The sequence below is a fragment of the Ursus americanus genome, chromosome 16 (assembly GCF_024610735.1).
Source record: "Ursus americanus isolate L20-20 chromosome 16, mUrsAme1.1.p, whole genome shotgun sequence".
Classification (NCBI taxonomy): Eukaryota; Metazoa; Chordata; class Mammalia; order Carnivora; family Ursidae; genus Ursus; species Ursus americanus.
In genome coordinates this window covers 17,112,276-17,131,797 of record NC_142142.1, presented here as the reverse complement: position 1 = coordinate 17,131,797, position 19,522 = coordinate 17,112,276, and the positions used below count along the sequence as shown (strand labels likewise).

Sequence of the window (19,522 nt, the reverse complement as noted above, 5' to 3'; positions counted from 1 at the left end):
ACCTCAACTGCTCCAGCTGGTCCAGCAGGTACACTTTGGAACTCCTTTTCTTTAGCAGCCTCCTGAGTCTTGAGCACAACTTCTTCATGCACCTTTTCAAAAAACTGGCTCTTTGCACGTTCTTCCAAATCAGCTATTTCCTCAAATTCTATCCAGTCCTTAAAAGGAGTTGATTTAAAAAGAATATTTTCATTTGTTTCTAAACTTTTACTGCTTATCTTCAATATAATGCCATTTAAAGATAAGGGTACATTTGTCTACAAAATAATATTGATTTTTTTGAAATTATACCTTCTCTATGAACCCCATAACTAATAGACAACATAAAGCACTATTGAACAATTAAGATCTTAATGTTCATTTTCCATTACCTCTAGAATTACAACTACTAATCTAAACGATTAAATTTCACATACAATTTTTTACAAAAAAAATGTCACAGAAAAATTGGAATTTTAGAGTTAGAAGAAACATGTTTGTCCTACTCTTATCTCAACAAAAAGCAAATACATACTCTTCAAATTTATTTAAAAATACCTTTTATATTCTAGGGGTCAAATTCTATTCAGAAAATTCATGCGATAGCTCCCAGCAATTTTTTGAGCTAATACCCTTACGGAATATGATTTAAAGGTTAAAAGATGGTTTGGAGTGTATTACTTACTGTTAAACTGTAGTACCAACGTCTATGCGTGACTTTTCTGCTAACATCTTTTTCAGTTCTATTTTGCCGATAATGCCAGTCCAAGTGATCTGCGTATACATCTGTCTGTGATGTTGTAAACCTCATTCCACAGGAGTAACACTGAATACCAGTGTACAGTCGATTTATAACACTATCATAACGTCTATTTTGAAAAACACAGAAATCATCTTTAGTTTTGACAACATGGCTAAATGGCCTTTAAAAAAAAGGGAGTTACAAATATTTCAGTTTTCTGTATTTTAATAATGGTGAAGCTGTTATTATGTGACAAAATAATGTTTCAGCCAAAAGCCGGCTGAACCAATACCCAAAGATCAGCATTATTGTCTAATAGTGTGTCATTAACCCTCTTTAAAATAACTTTCGTGAATTTTAGAACATGGAGTCTATCCTCCTATTGACAGGCCTGGTTATTTCCTTTCTAGCTAAAAATGGAATGATCATCTGCTAACTGCCCCACCCCTCATCTAAAGAAAGGTGAAAGTGGTACAGAAGAAATAGTAAGAGTATAGATTACTAAAAAATTAGACTAATGGGAAGCTGCGGTCAGCATCAATTCTTAAAATTCTGGGCTCCCTATTTGGAAAGAAATAGGTATACAAACCAACTAACTGAACAAACACAGCAGTTATTAACTGTTAATACTGAATAATGATTTAATAAAAAATGGTTTTATTTTTATAGGGAAGAGTTGGTAGGACAGTAGAAGAGTTAGCTCAGTCTTCATTTTCAAGAAGTCAACAGATTGTCTAAATGTTATAAATCAAGAAATGTGGCAAATCAGAAAAATATGTCATCTTTTAAGAAACAGAGAAGTAAATGTAAGGAACGATAACTAAGAGTTAAAAATGGTTAAAAAATGATTCTGGGTAAAGAGTAGTACCAGAAGAAAAGGATGCCATCTTTTATTATAAGCCTTTATTGTAAGCCTTTCATTATAAAACTTTAATTATGTGAATCACTTTGAAAAAAAATTTATTTTAAAAGGTATAACCATTAAGTGCCTATATTTTTATAAAGTGCCCATAAGGATATGAGTCCATAAAGCACCTTTAAGTTTTTTTATATGAGATATACAGGCAACAGAATATTAGGAAAAAATATGCACCAAATGTTAAATGAGTATTTATAAGTAAGAAATGCAGGTTAATTTTTATTTTCTTGATTTTATTTATTTGAATTTTCTTTTCTTTTTTTTTTTTTTTTTAAGTAGGCTCCATGCCAAGGTGGGGCTGGAACTCATGACCGAGATCAGAGTTGCATGCTCTATGGACTGAGCTAGCCAGGCGCCTCAGAATTTTCTAATGTCCTACAATGAACATGCATTACTTATGAAAACAGATTTTTAAAAAATTTCTTAAATACTAGACTACAGAAATCTCATTTTCATATCTTCAAAAGCACAAGAATATCAAATATAGAAAAAATGATTAAAAAAATGAAGATATAAGGAAGACATGATTTATGAACAGCTAATATTTTAACTCTCCATATTTAATGTACTAAACACAGACAGTAAAAAATAGTAATTTAGAGAAGGCCTACTGGCCTAAATATTTGTGCAGAAGACATATTTTAAAAGAGAATTTAAAAACTTAAAGGCTTCCTAAAGTTTATGTTACATATATTTTACTAGTTTAAAAAAAAGAAAAAATTCTACCTATATTTTATAAACAATAAGAGGAGTGACATGAATAGCACTAGTAATAACATCCACTGTTGTAATTAAAGTCACTGTCTTTATCTTGGAAAATCAGAAAAATTAGATTACATACTGTTTCAATTCTTCAATTGTAAAATTGGTAAGATCTGGAACATCCTGATCTTCAGTTTGATCTTCCTCCTCTTCAGGGGGAGGCTGAGCAGCAACTTCATTTACTTCTTCAATTGAAAGAAAAAAAAAAAAAAAACAAATTTCTCTATACCATTCTCTAAGCATTCTTAGGGGAACACTATTGTGTTATAAACAAGAACCCCATCTTTTCTATTCATTGTATTTACTGGCCGAAGAAACAAATACAATTCTTTATTTTGATAAGCAGTATTAGGTGTGATTTCTTAAAAGTCAATTTTCATGAAATTTTATTTCATCAATATTCAAATCTTTTTAAAAGCTAAATTAATGAAGAATAGTGAAGAATCAGCACATGATATTTGCAGGAATGTCAACTGAAACAACATGCACTATAAAAGTATCAATGCCATCTGAGAAAATTTATGAAGAATTTCATTATTAACCAATTATATTTGATTTTCAGAAAAAAATAAAAAATTCAATTATTGTAAGAACTTTTATCGTAACTTAAATTATTATATTAAATTACACATACATCTTTATAACCGAGTGAAATTTTGTATAGATGAATTATAGAATCATACTTACGAGTTGTAGCTGAATCAGGCTGAGACAATTTGAGAATTCCTGTTTTTAGCAGTTTTGAAAATAATTCATTTACATCCACCTGACTGAGATGATTATCAGGATATGCCTTAGGAAGAGCTCCTTTAAAAAAATAACACTCTTAATTGAAAGAACTTAAAGATGCACATTACGCCAAGCAATTTTTAAATTTTCTCCAAGATGCCTTATCAACAATTTGACAAAATCTTGTTAAGGATAAGTGTAATTATCTCAGAAGCTCCATAAAAAGAATTTTTCATTTAGGTTAGCAAGTCATCATGTCTTTAAAAATATATTCTAGGATAAATACTAAAAGCTAACACTGAAAACACTGATACTTTGTGTTTATTAAGTACTTTGTATGTATTATCTTAAAAAAAAAAAGTTACTACCTACTTTTCCCTAATTAAATCCATGCCAAAGAAAAGCAGAATACGGAGAACGGAAAGCCTCATGCTCCCTTCTACTTAATCCACCTCTAGATCCAACTTCCACCTTTCTAATTTTCTACTTCTCATCTTCTAACCATATTGGGAAAGATAGTTTTGTACAGATGAACAGACTGCTATCTCTCAGCATAGATTTCCAGGAGGGGAAAAAAAAAATACCCAAAGTCTAAGTGAAAGTATTCCTGCCCTCCCCTCCCGTGACTACCCAGGAGAACTAATGCAGGAAGATGAGTGATGTTGCTCAGAGTATACCTGCCCCTCTGACCTTTGCTGAAGTAGTGCACTTGCAAAGCAGCTCAAGCTACTGCTGAACAGGGGTCAGGGTTATTAAAGCTTCAATAATTTCACTAAATGCGACAAGGTGTTGTAACAGTCTTCTTTTTAAAACTCACTGGTGAGGAATCAATCTTACATACTTTGCTAAGCACTAATCTAATCATTATTCTTTAAATCAACTACAAACAATATTTTAATGTATTTATATGTCATTATTATGCACCTCCCTATACCTCTAGAAAAAAGTTCTGAACTACTACAAATTGCTCTTAATGGCAGAAAATTCAATTTGCATCCACAATACACATAATCCCGGCCCTTAACCCCTGCGTACTCTACACTTAACACAGCCCCTTGTACGGAGGTAGGTTAATTAATATCTATTGAAATGAAATGTCTAAATATATGAATGAATAAATTAACCTCGTCAGTTACAATAGCATTTCACACACTAAACATTTATACTTCATTAGAATTAGCTATTTATGTTTCAGAGTTGTAAATAGCTATTCACAAGTCTTCGGGCAGACAAGTTTAGTGATCAAGGGCATGAACTATGGACCCAGATGGGGATTCTAACCAGAAATTCTACTTTCTAGTTGTGTGACATGACCAGGTTGCTTATTGTGCCTCAGTTTTACAAAAGGGTAATAATAACTGTTCTTGCCTAAGGTTGTTATTAGGATTAAATAAATTAGTATTTGTAAGGCAATGAGGTGTTTGGAATTAAATATAGTGTTTACTGTTTTTTAAAAAAAGAAAAAGGTAAATAGTGTGGTGCCTGGGTATCTGCCTTCAGCTCAGGTCATGATCTCAGGATCCACGTCAGGCTCCATGCTCAGTGGGGAGTCTGCTTGAGAGTCATTTCCTCTGCCCCTCCCCCTGCTCTGTCTCAAATAAATAAATCTTTTTTAAAAAAAATTAAAGAATAAATGAACATAGAAGTATATTTACTACTAAGAGAGGGGTGTTTTTACTTTCATTTTAGAGAAGAAACCTTAAGAGAAGCTGAATACAGAACAATGAATACTTTTCACATCTCTAATAGTAAGCGAACTTGAAGAAGGAAGGCATACCTAGAAGGAAAACATGTGATTTCCTCTGTGACATGGCCATGCCCTATATGTATACACATGCACCCCAAGGTTATAAACACAAAAAGAAAATTTGCATCTTTTTTTTAATCTCTTGTATACAAAAAAGGAAAAATTTGCACTTTTTGCACACTATCTCATGCCACCAACCCCAACACAACAAATCCTCTACTCAACAAGAAAAACTGAGTTCTAAAGGAAAATATATTAATATAGCAGAAGTTACAAAGTACTTTTGCATATACTACCTTATTTGATTCTCTTAAACAAAAATTCCCAAGCAAATACTGACTTTATTGTCTCCTGTCTACAGAGGAAGCAACTGAATCGCAGGATATTTGCTTATACCCTGCCCACCTATAAAGTAGTAAAGTATAGCTTTTAACACACTGGTCTTCTGATTTTAGATCCCAATTCTTTACTTCCCTTTTCATTACAGTGACAACAACAAAATATTAATTAATCCTAATTGTCAATCAGAAATTTTTTAAAAAAATCCTTCAAATTAATTGAATGAATTCTTGTGATACCACAGTTTAAGAACTAAAGCATAAACTAGAACTTGGCTAGGACTTCCCTAGTTACTTCAGAAGTTTTGGAAAACTCCCTAAATTTGTAAGCTAAATAGAGCCACGCTAGAGCATGTTTCTGAAAATGTCTGTTTTAATGATTCAGAAATAAAGCAAGTACCACTACAATTTGGTTGAGCTAGTTCTCAGTATACTAAAACTTTGCAGTTTGTTTTATAAATCACCATAATTTATATACTTCCTGTTTTTCTTATATTAAAACTAAAATTCACTTTTAAAGCTCTCATATCCAATACTGTTATATCCACGGCAATACTGTTATGCCTCACCCCATAGTAACAAAAGAGCTTATTAGGGGACCTGGCTAGAGAGTCACAGTTTTTTCTGCTTTTTGTTTTGTTTTAGTTTTAAGTAAGCTCTAGGCCCAATATGGAGCTTGAACTCATGACCTCAAGATCAAGAGTCACATGCTGTACCGACTGAGCCAGCCAGGCACCCCATTTCTACTTCCTTTTTTAACATACTGTGTACGATTATTATTTGAGAGCCCATGAAAGACATATGAATCAATCAACTTTATAAGGCAGTGTCCCCAGTATTCACTTTATGTTTACTGGATCATCACATACACATTCACACAAAACAAAAACTCAAAATATCAAGTAATTGACATTTCTGAGGTTTATCATTTATCTCATTTGACCTCAACACAAATGTCACTCTCCTACCCCACCTCCTAAACTTCCCTTCTTTTTTATGGTCTACAAACTTCTGGCTAACCACCTCTAGTTGCAAACAGGATCAGTGTGAATACACATCAACAATGTAAACTCACAAAGCGAACAAAAAATTCCAGCCAGATTAAGTTTCTCTAAATTGCATATACCCTCTCAAAATTGTCACTTCATAAAATCAACAAAGTAGCTACTCAACAAAACTATTTGTTCGGAAAAAACCCACGAAGTTCAGAAAGTGCATACCTGAAGGATTCTGAACAAATGCTCCAGGATTTTGTGGATGAACCGGCAAAAACTGTTGTCCTTGGCCAAATGCTACCGGCTGAGCAACACCAGTAAGAACCTTTAAGAGAAACCTTGGTTTTAAGAACATCCTTTCTATATTTTAACTAAAACTTTAACAATCTAAACATATAAAAACATTGAAGATATCATAAACCCTGGTTTCCATAATAAAAACTTACAAGTATAACTTGACTGGGTCACTTCATTTCTAGCCTTTCTACAAAAAAGGAAAAATAATACCTTCCCTTACCTGTTTCATAGCATTGTAAGGAACTGAGGATGAAAGTGAAGCTTCTCAGAAAAGTTTAAGATACTATGCAAACATACAGTAGCCAACAAGTTCTGTGACCTCCCACAAATCACTTTACCTTGCTAGTGCTTTCCCTTATTTTACAAATAGAACTGATATCCAGAGATGTGACCTGTACACAATCGTAACAGCTAGTTACCAGCAAAGCTGAGGCCAGAACTCCTAACCTGGCTCCTTCCCACAGATATCAAAAGCCTACTTTTAATTATCAATCTGTTAATTCTTTTTTGATCATCCTGCTTGGACATCATACTTTGCACTGCAAAGTAGATTGTAAAAAACAAACATCTACTGTACAGGCATACAAACATTGTATTTGTTATCCAGAGTGAAGCAGGACTTCTATATATTGCTGCTATGTAAACAAATATTCAGAAATATCAAAAATGGTTCATATCTGCATATAACATCATTTTAGAGTAACTGCAGCAGACTTACCTGTTGAGATGCCTGAATATTTCCTACTGTTATTGGAGCAGGTAAATTGCCAAAGTTTCCAAATTGGGAACTCTGAAGATTCTTTTCATCAAAATAGTGTCCAGAAGCTCTGTTAAGGGGATTGGAGAAGCTCTGGTTTCCAGGGCCATGTGGTCCATTAAAATTTGGTCCTTGAGGTGAATCAAACATTTGTTCATGTCTTTGGAACTGTAGTCCTTGGGATGGGGCATTAAAAGCATTGCCAGGTGGATCACTATATGGACCAGTCTGATTGAAAGACACTGATTCAAGCCTCTGTGAAGGATGATTGTCAAATCGTGTGCTTTGAAGACCAAGAGGAATATCAAACCTTGATGCTTGCTGGTGTTGTGGACCATCAAATCTTTGAGGTACACCATCAAATCTTGGTTGAACCTGCTGTCCAGGTGGTCCATCAAATCTCTGTGGGCCTGGCTGACCAGTTCTTTCAAATCTAGGACCTGGCTGCCCATGTAATCCATCAAATCTTGGCAAGAGTGATGGCTGACCTGGCTGCCCATCAAACCTTAAAGCATGACAACCTTCAAACCTTGGACCACCTTGACCCAGAGGCCCTTCAATTCTCAGGCCACCTCCTGGCACAGAAGGACCCTCAAACCTCATTCCACCTCCTTGTTGGACTAACGGTCCTTCAAACCTGATCCCAACCCCTGGCTGACCATGTGGACCCTCAAACCTAAGGTTCCCACCAAGTTGATTATGTTGTCCTTCAAACCTCAAACCGGCTACTGACTGACCATGGGGGCCCTCAAACCTCATTCCAACTCCCTGCTGTAGCAAAGGGCCCTCAAATCTGATCCCACCTGCTGGCTGACCATGAGGTCCATCAAACCTAATTGCAGCCCCTGATGGACCATGACCCCCTTCAAATCTAAGTCCACCAACAGGTTGACCTCGGGGATTATCAAATCTAAGTCCACCCACAGGCTGACCATGAGGTCCCTCAAACCTTAGACCACCCACAGGTTGACCCCGATGTCCCTCAAACCTGAGACCACCCACAGGCTGGCCCCCTGGACCTTCAAATCGCAAACCACCTGCAGATCCCTCAAACCTCAGACCAGGGGAACCTTCAAACCGAAAACCACCTCCTCCTGCTTGACCAATCGGCCCCTCAAACCGCAGAGGTGTCCCTACTGGTCCTGGAGGACCTTCAAATCTCAAAGGACACCCACCTCCTAGCTGACCTTGTGGTCCTTCAAATCTCAAAGGGCCACCTCCCCCCATTTGTCCTGGTGACCCATCAAACCGAAGAGAACCTGGTGTAGGAGGTCCATCAATTCTAGGGCTTAATTTATTAGGTCCTTCAAAAATCATCTTGGTTGGGCCATCTCTTGTTACTGATGGCCTACTAGGTCCATCAAATAATGGTCTATCTTCAGCTAAAGCTGTAAGTCGCTGATTTGTATCAAGGCCGGCAAATCTTGATGCTGGGCTATCTACAAATGGTTTATCTGAATCTTCATATCTAGGTCGCTTAAGTGGAAAACGATCATTGAATGGTGATCTCTGCTCTTCTCGTACACCTTTTAAAAAGAAAAACAAGTTATTTTCCCTGAATCTGAATTTATATCAAAATATCTTCAATCTCCTATTTTCATGTGAATGTTTAGCCAAAAATATCCAAAACTATCTCACTTAATTACAGGGGAAGGAAAAGACAGCATAATCAAGCAGCAGGTAAGAGGATGCCCGCTAGAGTCAGACACACCTGGGTTTAAAAAAAAAAAAAAAAAAATCCCCATTCTGTTAACTAATGATTCGACTTTGAGAGCAAGTTATTTAACCTCTCTGGTCTTGATTCCTATCTGTAATATAGGATAATATATATTTAATTGGGTTGTTGTGAGGATTAAATCAGTTTACATATATAAGAAGGAACCTAAGAAAATTACCTAACACATTAGGGTGGCCCTGTAAATATTAGCTCCCTTCCCTTCCCTTTCAGGGAAAAAAATGAAACAAAACAAAAGGTAGTCTGAACAGTCACAAAAATCCATCCCCACTTAGCTTGTTCATTTTCCCTTCACTGCTGTGTGATTCAATAGGCATAATCTGATTTAACTTTTTCTACCTTTAGCAGAGACTTGCTCGTCATGTCTTCTCCGGCCCTCATGGGGTGAAAGATTCTCAGCATAAGTACGACTCCCAGATATAGGAGAAAGACGTCTTGCTCTTTCACTAAATTGTTCTTTTCTGTCAAACTGTGCTCCACTATTCCTACTTGCATGTTTACTTTTGGATGGCTCACATTCTATTCCAGACAACAAGGCATCAGTCAAAGGGTAGTCAAAAATATCAGGATCTAAGAGATCAAGTCTTGGAAATGAATGCTGAACCTGTGTCCTTTTCAGTTTTGCTTTATGTTCATAGTAGGTTAATTCAGCATCAGATAAGAGAGGTTTCTTTTTTAATCCACCTTTATTTTCTTCTGTAGGACTATCCCGTACATTGCATCTATGTTTACCTTCTTGATACTGAAATAGCTGTCGAATTTGATGCACAACAACAAGGAACTCATCCTGTGTAATTTCACCAGATGCTAAACGTTCACTCGTCTGTGTAGGGGTGATAAAAGGAAATCAAATATTTTAAATATAAAAAGTGCTTACAAAAAAAACTTAGACAAAAGAGAATAATGACTACATGTGATCACAGTAACTACCTTTTGAAGTAATTCTCTTTTGCTTGCAAGAGTTAACTCTTTAGGAATCTGAAGATTGGCATCTACACTTAATCGATGCTGCTGCTTTGGGGCTCGAGGTGACAAGATTCCTTTAGTGCTTGACCAGCTCTCCCTATGCCTTAGATGAGGAGATTTACTATGTTCATCACCCTGTTGTAAGCTGAAACCATAAAAGCAGTACATTACTTCATAAAAATTGTTTAAATTTCTCAGGACCATATGCCAAAGGATCTGGTTAAAACAAATATATTTAACCATAAAAGTTAACTAAATGATTAAGAGCACAAGATCTGCAGTCAGGAAAAATCACACATGAATTCTAATTCTTGCATGTCCTAGATGTACAACTTTAGGTAGATTAGTTAACCTGTCTAAACTTCAGTTTCCTTATCTGTAAAACAGGAATAATGGTATTTCACCCACAGAGTTGTTAAGAAATAAATGGAAAAAATATAACTATAGCATCCAACAAATATTGCCCAATTTTTAAATTAACACTATATTTTAAAATGTACAATTTATTCTACTTGATTAAAAATTGTTAACATCCTACCTTTTATTTTCTTCCCAACCAGATTTCCATCTTTTGGTAGACTTGGAACTTTGCCAATTTTCTACATTCTCCTTTGGTTCAGTGCCCGACTTTGTAGAATGCTGATTTGCAGCTTCTTGTGGTCTTTCCTCCTCAGTCTTTTTTATTCGCCTTGGATCTCGAATATCCTGTTTATTACTTCTCTTAGCATTTCGCTCTTCCCTGGAAGGTAGCGTAAACTCTTCCATATGTGACTGCTTAACTCCTGATTGCCGAATCTTTCCAGCTTTGGGCGTCGAAGTTGGAGACATACTCCTTTGCCTTCGTTTGGGTGACCGCCTATCTCTTCTCTTCGGAGAATGTATAATTGGTGACCGAGACTTGGGTGATCTCGATCTTGATCGCTTTCTAGTACTTGATCTCCCTGGTTTTGTCCCTTGTTTTTCTGATTCTTCCGTTATTGTATCCTGCTTTTGTACAATGCCATTGATGATTTTATTTCTACTTCCAACCAGTCTGTGTTCAGATGATTTCATGTGCTCATCTTTATCCTTTTTTTCTGCAGTTTTTCTCTTCTCTTTTACATCATCATCTTTGCTATCAGTCTTATCCTGAAGATGTTTTTTTAACCTTGGATCTCTCTTGCTCATTTCAGACACCCTTGCACTTTCAGATTCCTGATTTTTCAAGTCTTTTGTGTGGGATAATTTGTTTTTCAGAGGTGATGGTGATTTAGATTTAGATTTAGATTTAGAATCTAATTGGTCAAGTTCTTTCTTGGTTATTTTTTCACCTGATTTACTTTTCTCTTGCTTAGATGAGTTTAGTTTTTCAGAGGGTACAGTTTTACTTGTCTTAGTATCAGATTGGTTCAATGTGTTCAATAGGAATTCCTTCCTGTGACTCTGATCTTTTCCATGTGAAGAATGTTGACTCATCCTATTAAGACGGGGATCCCGATTAGTTCCTTTCAAATCCTGAATTTGTAAGGATGGACCAGGACGGCTTTTCTCAGGTTGCACAGGAACCTGATGGGGAGGTTTAACTGCCATAGGGGGAATTTGTGGAACATGTAATTTGGATGGTACAGATCCAGAACCTAAGTTGGATGTCTCCTGCTGAACACTAAGAGAAACTGCCTGAAATACAAAATAAGTGTTCATGTTAATACATAGAAAATGCAGATTATTTGTCAGGAAATGAAAAACCAAAGAATGGAATGTTTATTCAATAAATCCATTCAATACTATATTTATGCTGTATACTTCTAGTGTTCAAGTAGAGATTAAAATGAAAAGAAAGTTCATGTATTTATGGGGCTTGTTATTTCTTACTAGTCCTTTGCTTTGGGGGTTTTATAATATAATCTTTAAGTAGAATGAAAAAAAATTCTCCATCTTCCTAATTATTCACGATTCTGAACAAGACTTCTACTAAGAAACTGCTAAATAAATCACTGCACTCCAAGTGCACAAGTGTCAAAGAGTCATTCCAGCTAAATTTTAGGTCATAAAATTTAGGTCCTTCTAATGTCAGTGATAAGGAACTTATAAAATTTTGCCTTCCTCTATTTCCTTACTCTTAAATTCAAGTGCTACGTAAAATAACTTAGTAAAAGGTCATTCATGCATGGAAATATGTAATCTTCCTGCCCTCCTTAGTTTTGTGATGGCTTTCTTTTGTAGGCTTCTAAGAACCAGATTTCTGTTCATGAAACCTAAGCTTATAAAACATTAAAGACTATGCAAAAACATTCACAACAACACACCTACCACCTTGGGACAGGCATTAAATTCACATGACATGTTAATAAACTAAGGTGCTATCTTAAAAGACAGCAATTTAAAAGAAAGTATTTGAAAGACAATAGTGTAGTTTACATTCAATTGACTTCTACAGTAAGAAGTTAAAATTTTGGTCTAAGATAACATAATCTGCAAAATAAAAGTGGACAAAGAACACACTACTAACAAAAATAACATGCTCATACAATTCAAACACAAAATAATAACTTCTCTATCAGAAGACAGGTTTAAAATATTTAAAATGCCAAATATCCTCTACTTACCAGTTGTGCCTTAGCTTGCTCTAGCTCAAGCTCCAGCTTTTTCTGCTGAAGTTCTAACAACTGTTTTTGTTTTGCCAGTAACTGCTGCCTTATTAGTTGTTCTTGGGTAAGATTCTTTTGTATATCAGGAACAATTGGAGGAGTGGAGATGCTAGGGGAACTGACCACTGTGCCAGGTGTTGAAGGCTCTTCAGGCTATAAGAAAAAATAGTGGGTTAAAAAAATATATTTCACAGCTAAAAAAGAAGCTAAGGGGAAACTAAAAATTATCAGCTTATCTCTTAAATACTATCCATAATCATAAATGGCCAATCATGTTTAAAAGCACACAGAAAATTTTCCAAAAAATTAAAAACCAAAATAAGTATATTGTGATACCTAAACAAGGAGAATGTATTTTTAAATGTACTGTAAACCTGTGTGTAAAAAACATGTTTTTTAACTAAACTGATTCAGCACAGGGTATTCTTGAGATTTCTTCCTAGCAAGAAATTTTAGATAAATCAAAATTCATATTAAAACTTACCGATTTATTTAAAAATTTAGGATTCACATGGATGCTAGATGTATTCACATTGGGGGGCAGAGGTTTAATAGGCCAAGCAGGATCTAACGAATTGACTCTGACATCCAGGGCATAAAGTTTCTTCAAAGGGAATATTTCATCCCATGTGGAACGTAATTTAAATAAACTTTTTCTAGTATTTTCATCCACCTAGAACAACAGAACAATTCTATGGCTTGTTAAGTTACTATAGAATGTTTTAAATATTAAGTATTAAAGCTACATAAATCTCTGTTAAACTCAATATAGCAAACATACTATTCACTCACAAATATATGCAACAGTAATAACTTATTAAAGGTATATTTGGTTTGTAAACATAAATAAATTTCTCCCACAGAACATTATAAAAATTAGTCACTATCCCCTAGCCTGCATGAAAGCAAGCAACTAAACAATTCTTTATATTTTTAATAGTATAAAATGTTTCCAAATTTTAGGGCTTAATACAGCATTCCTTATGTTATTCTTACTCCGAACAAAAGTGTGAAACGAGAAAACAGTTCACCTGATGGTTTAAATTTTATTAAAACAAAACTAACTCACTACCAATTTTCTGCACTACAATTTGGTTGGGACCTATGAGTTATTTGTGGTGTGGAAGGCACCTTAAAAATTGAAATTCACAAAAATCTTACCCACTGATGAGCTTCATTCAGTTTTATATAATTTATCTGCTCATGCTTGTGATGGGAATAATAACAATGATATTCAAAAACTAGCCAGCAGGGAAACCTAGTACTTGGGAAAACTGAATTGGAATTTTAACTTTAGGATAAAGCCTTGACCATATTTGAGTCTTTAGAGAATTATACTTACTATAAAGTCATTTTCATCAAATGCAGTGTCAAGACCCTATTAGATTCAGTAAAAGATATTCTACCAAACACCCAACAAAATCTGAACATAATGAAACTGAAACCAAGAGGCTGGTTTAGCTACCCAACTTCTGTAATATAAAATTGGCTTCTCCTTAGACTACAGCTTCAGGTAAGCAGCATTTAGCCAAGGTCTACAATACACTATTAATTAACAAGCTCCTTAATACAATTTGAAATACAGCTTTCCAAATTTCTTCTGCATATATTCACTAACAGAAGAAAAAAATTACTCCAAGTAGCAGCTATACATTTTCTGTTCTAAAAGTAAAATCTCATAATAGTTCTTTCAAAATAATCCCAATTCTCCAAGTCTGACAACTGTTAAGAGTTCTCCAAACACAACAGGTGCAGCTAATAAAAGAACTACCAATTTTTTGTTAGGAAACAATATTTAAAACTAAATTGCTCACAAATGTCCTTTTGCTCAGTGTGCAAGATAAAACCTTCCAGGAAGAGAATTATTACTCCAGCAAATCCCTTGTCTTCCTCAATTTAATACTCTATTAACCAAACTACCAGATTCAATGTTACGGAAGGAACTTGCAAACTCTAAGTATAGAAACTAAGAAGCCTTTCTTCTAAACACTAAATGCAGGTTAAAAGTATTTCCAAAATAACCTAAAGCAATTAACTGGCCCACCATTCACACATACCTAGAACATTCACAAAAAAAACAAAAACAAAAAAACCACCATACTTGGAACAAAGTAACAAGAGGAAACATTTCAAAAAAAAAAAAAAATCACAAAAGTTTCAGGCACCAATCACAGGTTGAGACACACTGGAAGATTACACTTTTCTTTTTCAGATAGGAATAGTCAACATCCTAACACCAGAAACCTAAACAATGAAATTTGAAGTACTCTCGACAGCTTCAGATCTTTTTGCCCATGTACTAGTGATGGAACAGATCTTTCAATAAAATGAACAAACTCAATTAAAAACAAAACAAAACAAATTCTAAAAGAAAACCCATCTATTCTTGAATGGAACATGTAAAACCCCAAAATCTGCTTTAAAAATCTAACATAAAACACTAACTTTAGCATGGTACTTGATAAAGATCCAAGAGAATACAACATTTCACCACCCAAGAAAACCCAACACAAAGACAAGTATTTATTTAATCAGGAACACATTTTTTTAAAAAATTCAAATGTTTCTAAATGCATATATACCTTTTCAAACACACAAATAAATGTTGCAACTAGATTTTTAGTAAAGGCAGTGAGATACTCTCTTCCAACGTTTTTCACGATAGAATCCATAAGGTACATAACAGGAAGCTTCTCTGAGGAAGGAGCCTGAAGTGATAAAAAGAAACTGAGAAGTTTAGTATAATGAATTGTCACCACAGAATTACTTTTAAAAGTGAGGTTTCAAACCCACAATACAGACTTCTATTTTCGTTGGCACTAAGTACTTTTGAGTTAACCTTTATGAAACTTAAAATGTTCAACCAAGTTCTCATCTCTTACAATGGTCTTCAGTTGAGCATATAAAATAAGCTCCGAACTAGAAGAAAAACTGTAACTTTTAATACATTCGACACTCAATGGAATTTCAGGTTCACATGGTTTAAAAACAAAAACAAAACACCTGTGTTTTAAGTGACCACGGGGTGGCAGGGATATTTTCTGTAACCCAAGTGTAAGTTTTGTGAAATTAACTTATTATAGTGTGCCTAGACTCAATGAAGTTTCCAGACTTCTGGCAGAAACCCTCATTTCCATATTTATATTTTATATGTTAAAGTCTATGACACTTCTGTTACCTGTAAAATCATTAGGATTACTTCTCTATAATCCAATGAACAAAGAAATTAAGTACACTTCACATATGAAGTTAATGGCAAAAAAAAAAAAACACTCTTAAACTTGCACGTGAACATGCAGGAAGGTGCAAGTTGTTACTGATACAAGAAAAACTGGATGGAGCAGCTGCTGAGTCATGTAAATCAGGTCGAACTTGACTCTGGAAACCAGGATTTGTTCTGAAGATTTTCTTCACAGCATGGACTCTCCGTCGAAATTTTTTTCCTCTGACATGCACAAACCAGGGTTTCTAAATTTGTGCAAAGCCAGTGTGGTGATGCTGATACAGGTAGCCCTTTCCAAAGCAAAGAAATGTTGCCCCAGTTCAACTGCAATGCCTACCCACCACTGGCTTTTAGAATGTACAGCAAGTTTCCAGAAAGCATCAGCAGGTTCACAGACTTGAGGAGCATTAAGACACACCATATAAACTGTTAACTCCGACTCCACAGGAACACCCATGATTTAAAAACAAAAACAAAAAAAATCATCCCCATTTACCCATCCCATGTGTATCGGAATCTTAACCCTGAACAACACTTACCCATAGCTACCTGTAGCTAGGGTAGGCTCACAGTTCTGCAGTACACAATGCCGTATTTCACAAAACCAAATTGCCCATACAAGTGTGTGGAAGTGCTCTTGCTTCTGATAACACCTTTACAACCAAAGTTGGCCAAGGAAACCTTTGAATAACTTTGTATGAAAAATTTCTTTTACGGTCCTTTCTAATAAAAGGGTTCACAAGGCCACTGTATGTGGGTAAACTAGTAAATACCAACATGTCAAATGCTTTATTGCTGTGTCTTTATCTTACCATGTCATGTTTTACACCATTTTAATCATTGTTGTACTTATGAAGATAGGCTCTCTTTAAAACCAAAATCTGTTCAGTAGGCTAATTTTTTATTGTACAAGTGAATCCTGTATGTAATATTTTTTCACTACTATTGCCTCATGGGAGGAGTCAAATAAGGTGTGAATCCTTAAGTTTAGTAATGCTGAGACGCTAGAGAATAAGGACACAAACATTCACCTCCAGAAAACACAAAACCAAGCCAGTTTGCTACCAAATGACAGAAAATCCCTCCCCTCACCCTCAATCCCAACCCTGATTATTTCCCCAGTGACTTTTACATCTTTTCCTCAACCTGGCTTTCCAAAAATAACCAGGAAACGTGTGCCAAAAAAAATTTCAGCTTTTATCAGCAAATAGTCCAACTATTTTCACCACTCTGTGTAGCCATACACAAATACAAATTTTAATGTGGTCACTATAGTCAGCATTTAGTTTTCACTTTTTGAAGGTCTTCGGATCCATTAAAAACCAGCAAGGAAACTGTTGAGTGACAACCTGCACTGCTAAACATTAGGCTCTGTGGAATATTAGTAATCCCAAAATACTAATTAGATTTTTTAAATCAATATTATTTAATTTAAAAAATAGGAAAGTGCAGTTTTGTTTTTTAAAAAAAGCATTCAATGTCAAGTTAAGCCTTCAACAAGGCAAAAACTTAGTTTTCATGTCTAACATGTTTGTGGTATCAATAAAAAGGATGTTGAGTATGAGGAATGCTTCCTTTTTAAGTCTCATACTTTAAAAAAAGAACAATAGCTGTTTCACAGACATTCACAGGGAAAGGTGAATGAAGACTTGTATTTCAGCTGTCAGACTGAGCATGACAAACTTGCAGGGCCCTTAAAAACAAAACAAAACAAAACAAAACAAAACACCTTTACTTTTTGTCCTCTTTAAATTAAGGTATGAAAGGACCACCTGAAACCGTGTATCTTGTGAACAGATTTACCCAAAAGAGTGGATGGAACCTAAAGAATGAACCCAAGTCACTTAAAGACTTTTGTTTAAAACACACAACCACGTAGATAAAAATAAGTCTTGGAAACAGATTCTACACCTTACAAAGGTAAATAAAAAAGACAAGTACATATTTTATATGTTTTATTCACAAATTTTATAATACCAGTCACACATTTCAAAACCATTTATTAGAGTCAGACCACTCAGTTGTACACTAGACAGAAACCGCCTCTAAACAATATATTGGTGGTTGTTGTTAAAGTGGCCTTTTAAAAGGGGTTCACTCTGCTAAAAGGAGGCTCATCCTGTTAATTTCAATCACTAACAACTAGAAAAAACTAAACCATAAGTACAAGCTTGAAAAATAACTTAGAACGTAATACTGGGAAGCTATTAAAACTCATTATGATAACTAAGTTTAACAGTAACTTAAATGACATTATCGCTCCCACATGAATCCACAGAAGAGGAGGACTACAGGGAAATAAAGGGTGGCAGAGGACCACTTCTGTCAAGGGGTGAAGAAAAGCACGTCTTCACTATCAGGGAAGGGAGGAAAAAAAGAGAAAAGGAAGAGGAGGAGGGACTGAACTTTTCAAAAAAAACTACAAGTACGTGTTACCCACTGGGCCAGTTCTCCACCTACAGGTTGGATAAGATCTCCTCCCCCCACCCAAACCCCACCCTCACCCCCGATTTCCCGTAGTTTGGGGCACATTAGACCCTCCGATAGGAGAATAAAAGTTGTATCTAGCCGCCCCCACCCCAAAACGGGGCTGACGGGTGTGAGCAGCTGCCTGGCTGGCAGGGAATGGATTCTCCTCTCTTCCCTTTCGCATCATGTGCTTTTCAGGCGCCATGTTGGGCTCCTAACAGGCGGCTGCTCCACTCGGGGCCAATTCCCTATTCCCACCCACCAACAGCTCGCTCCCAGGTCCCCCTTCACCTCCTTCCAACCCACAGAGCACAATTACCCAAAAGGGTAAGGGGGGGTGGGGGGGAGGGCTGGGAATGGGAGAACCACCACTCCCCACCCTCCCGGGGGTTAAAATGGTTTTAACTCTTACTTCCCCACACCACAAACTGCCTTTTAAGTCTCCCCCTCCCCAAAGGGCTCTATTCAAAGCGTGTGTGTCGGGATATACAATGCGGTGGCCTAAATAGGGAGTTGGTAAGCGGAAGTGGGACTCCACCCTTTATCCTCCCCACTCCCTCCCCCACAAGAGAGGCCCACGCTCGAAGCCTGGGCCAAAGACCGAGCCTGAGTTGGAGGTGGAGGGTTGGAGAGGAGGAACACTGTCCCCCTTTGGATGGAAGCGAGACCTGGGATGAGGCTGACACTAAAATCAGGGAGTATTAGAAGAATAGGAGGCTGCGGGGTGTATAAAAACCTTGGCGGTTTGGGCCTCGATGAGAGAGACGATCTCCTTGGCGAAGGGCAGGTTCTCCTCGGCTAGAATGGTCAGCATATTGATGTGCGGTTTGCTATTGAAGGTCAGGTCTTCGAGTGATGACTGATAATCCCGACAGGCGTCCTCCCGGGCCCCCGCAGTACCGGCCTCGGCCGGCGTCTGCTCTGACATTGCGCCGCGGCCCCCCTCCGAGGTCCGCCGCAGCTGAAGCTGAAGCCGCTCTCGACACCCCGCCTCCCTTCCGATCCTCTTCCTCTCCCCGGGTCTCGCGGCTCCGGCTTCACCACATGCTGACCGCGGAGGGGGGTTGGGGGACGACACAGGGGGAACCTCGGGTATGAAACGCCGCCGTCTCAAGGGTGATTTCCGTCCACTTCCAGCCGCCACAGAAGCTTCTTTCTCCACAGACACAAAATGGCGGCGGCAGTGGCGGCTCCAGCTCCGAAAATGTCTGTGTTCCCAACCGCTGCGTCGTGCGAA

The 19,522-nt window shown here is 36.6% G+C and overlaps 1 protein-coding gene across 2 annotated transcripts in view; it reads right to left on the bottom strand.

Moving 5' to 3' along the window:
* PCF11 (PCF11 cleavage and polyadenylation factor subunit) overlaps positions 1-19,522 on the bottom strand; it is a 22,390-nt gene extending 2,868 nt beyond the window's left edge. Inside the window, exons 1-13 of one of the 2 annotated variants that reach the window (XM_045815557.2) lie at positions 19,022-19,522; positions 15,176-15,301; positions 13,078-13,266; positions 12,552-12,746; positions 10,505-11,622; positions 9,931-10,111; positions 9,340-9,823; positions 7,227-8,791; positions 6,437-6,536; positions 3,090-3,209; positions 2,482-2,587; positions 665-848; positions 3-158 (exon numbers count right to left, since the gene is read on the bottom strand). In XM_045815557.2, the coding sequence (XP_045671513.2) occupies positions 3-158; positions 665-848; positions 2,482-2,587; positions 3,090-3,209; positions 6,437-6,536; positions 7,227-8,791; positions 9,340-9,823; positions 9,931-10,111; positions 10,505-11,622; positions 12,552-12,746; positions 13,078-13,266; positions 15,176-15,301; positions 19,022-19,213 (4,716 nt within the window). In that variant the 5' untranslated portion in view covers positions 19,214-19,522. The remainder of the gene's footprint in view (positions 1-2; positions 159-664; positions 849-2,481; positions 2,588-3,089; positions 3,210-6,436; positions 6,537-7,226; positions 8,792-9,339; positions 9,824-9,930; positions 10,112-10,504; positions 11,623-12,551; positions 12,747-13,077; positions 13,267-15,175; positions 15,302-19,021) is intronic. The other variant, XM_045815558.2, reaches the window with a different exon arrangement.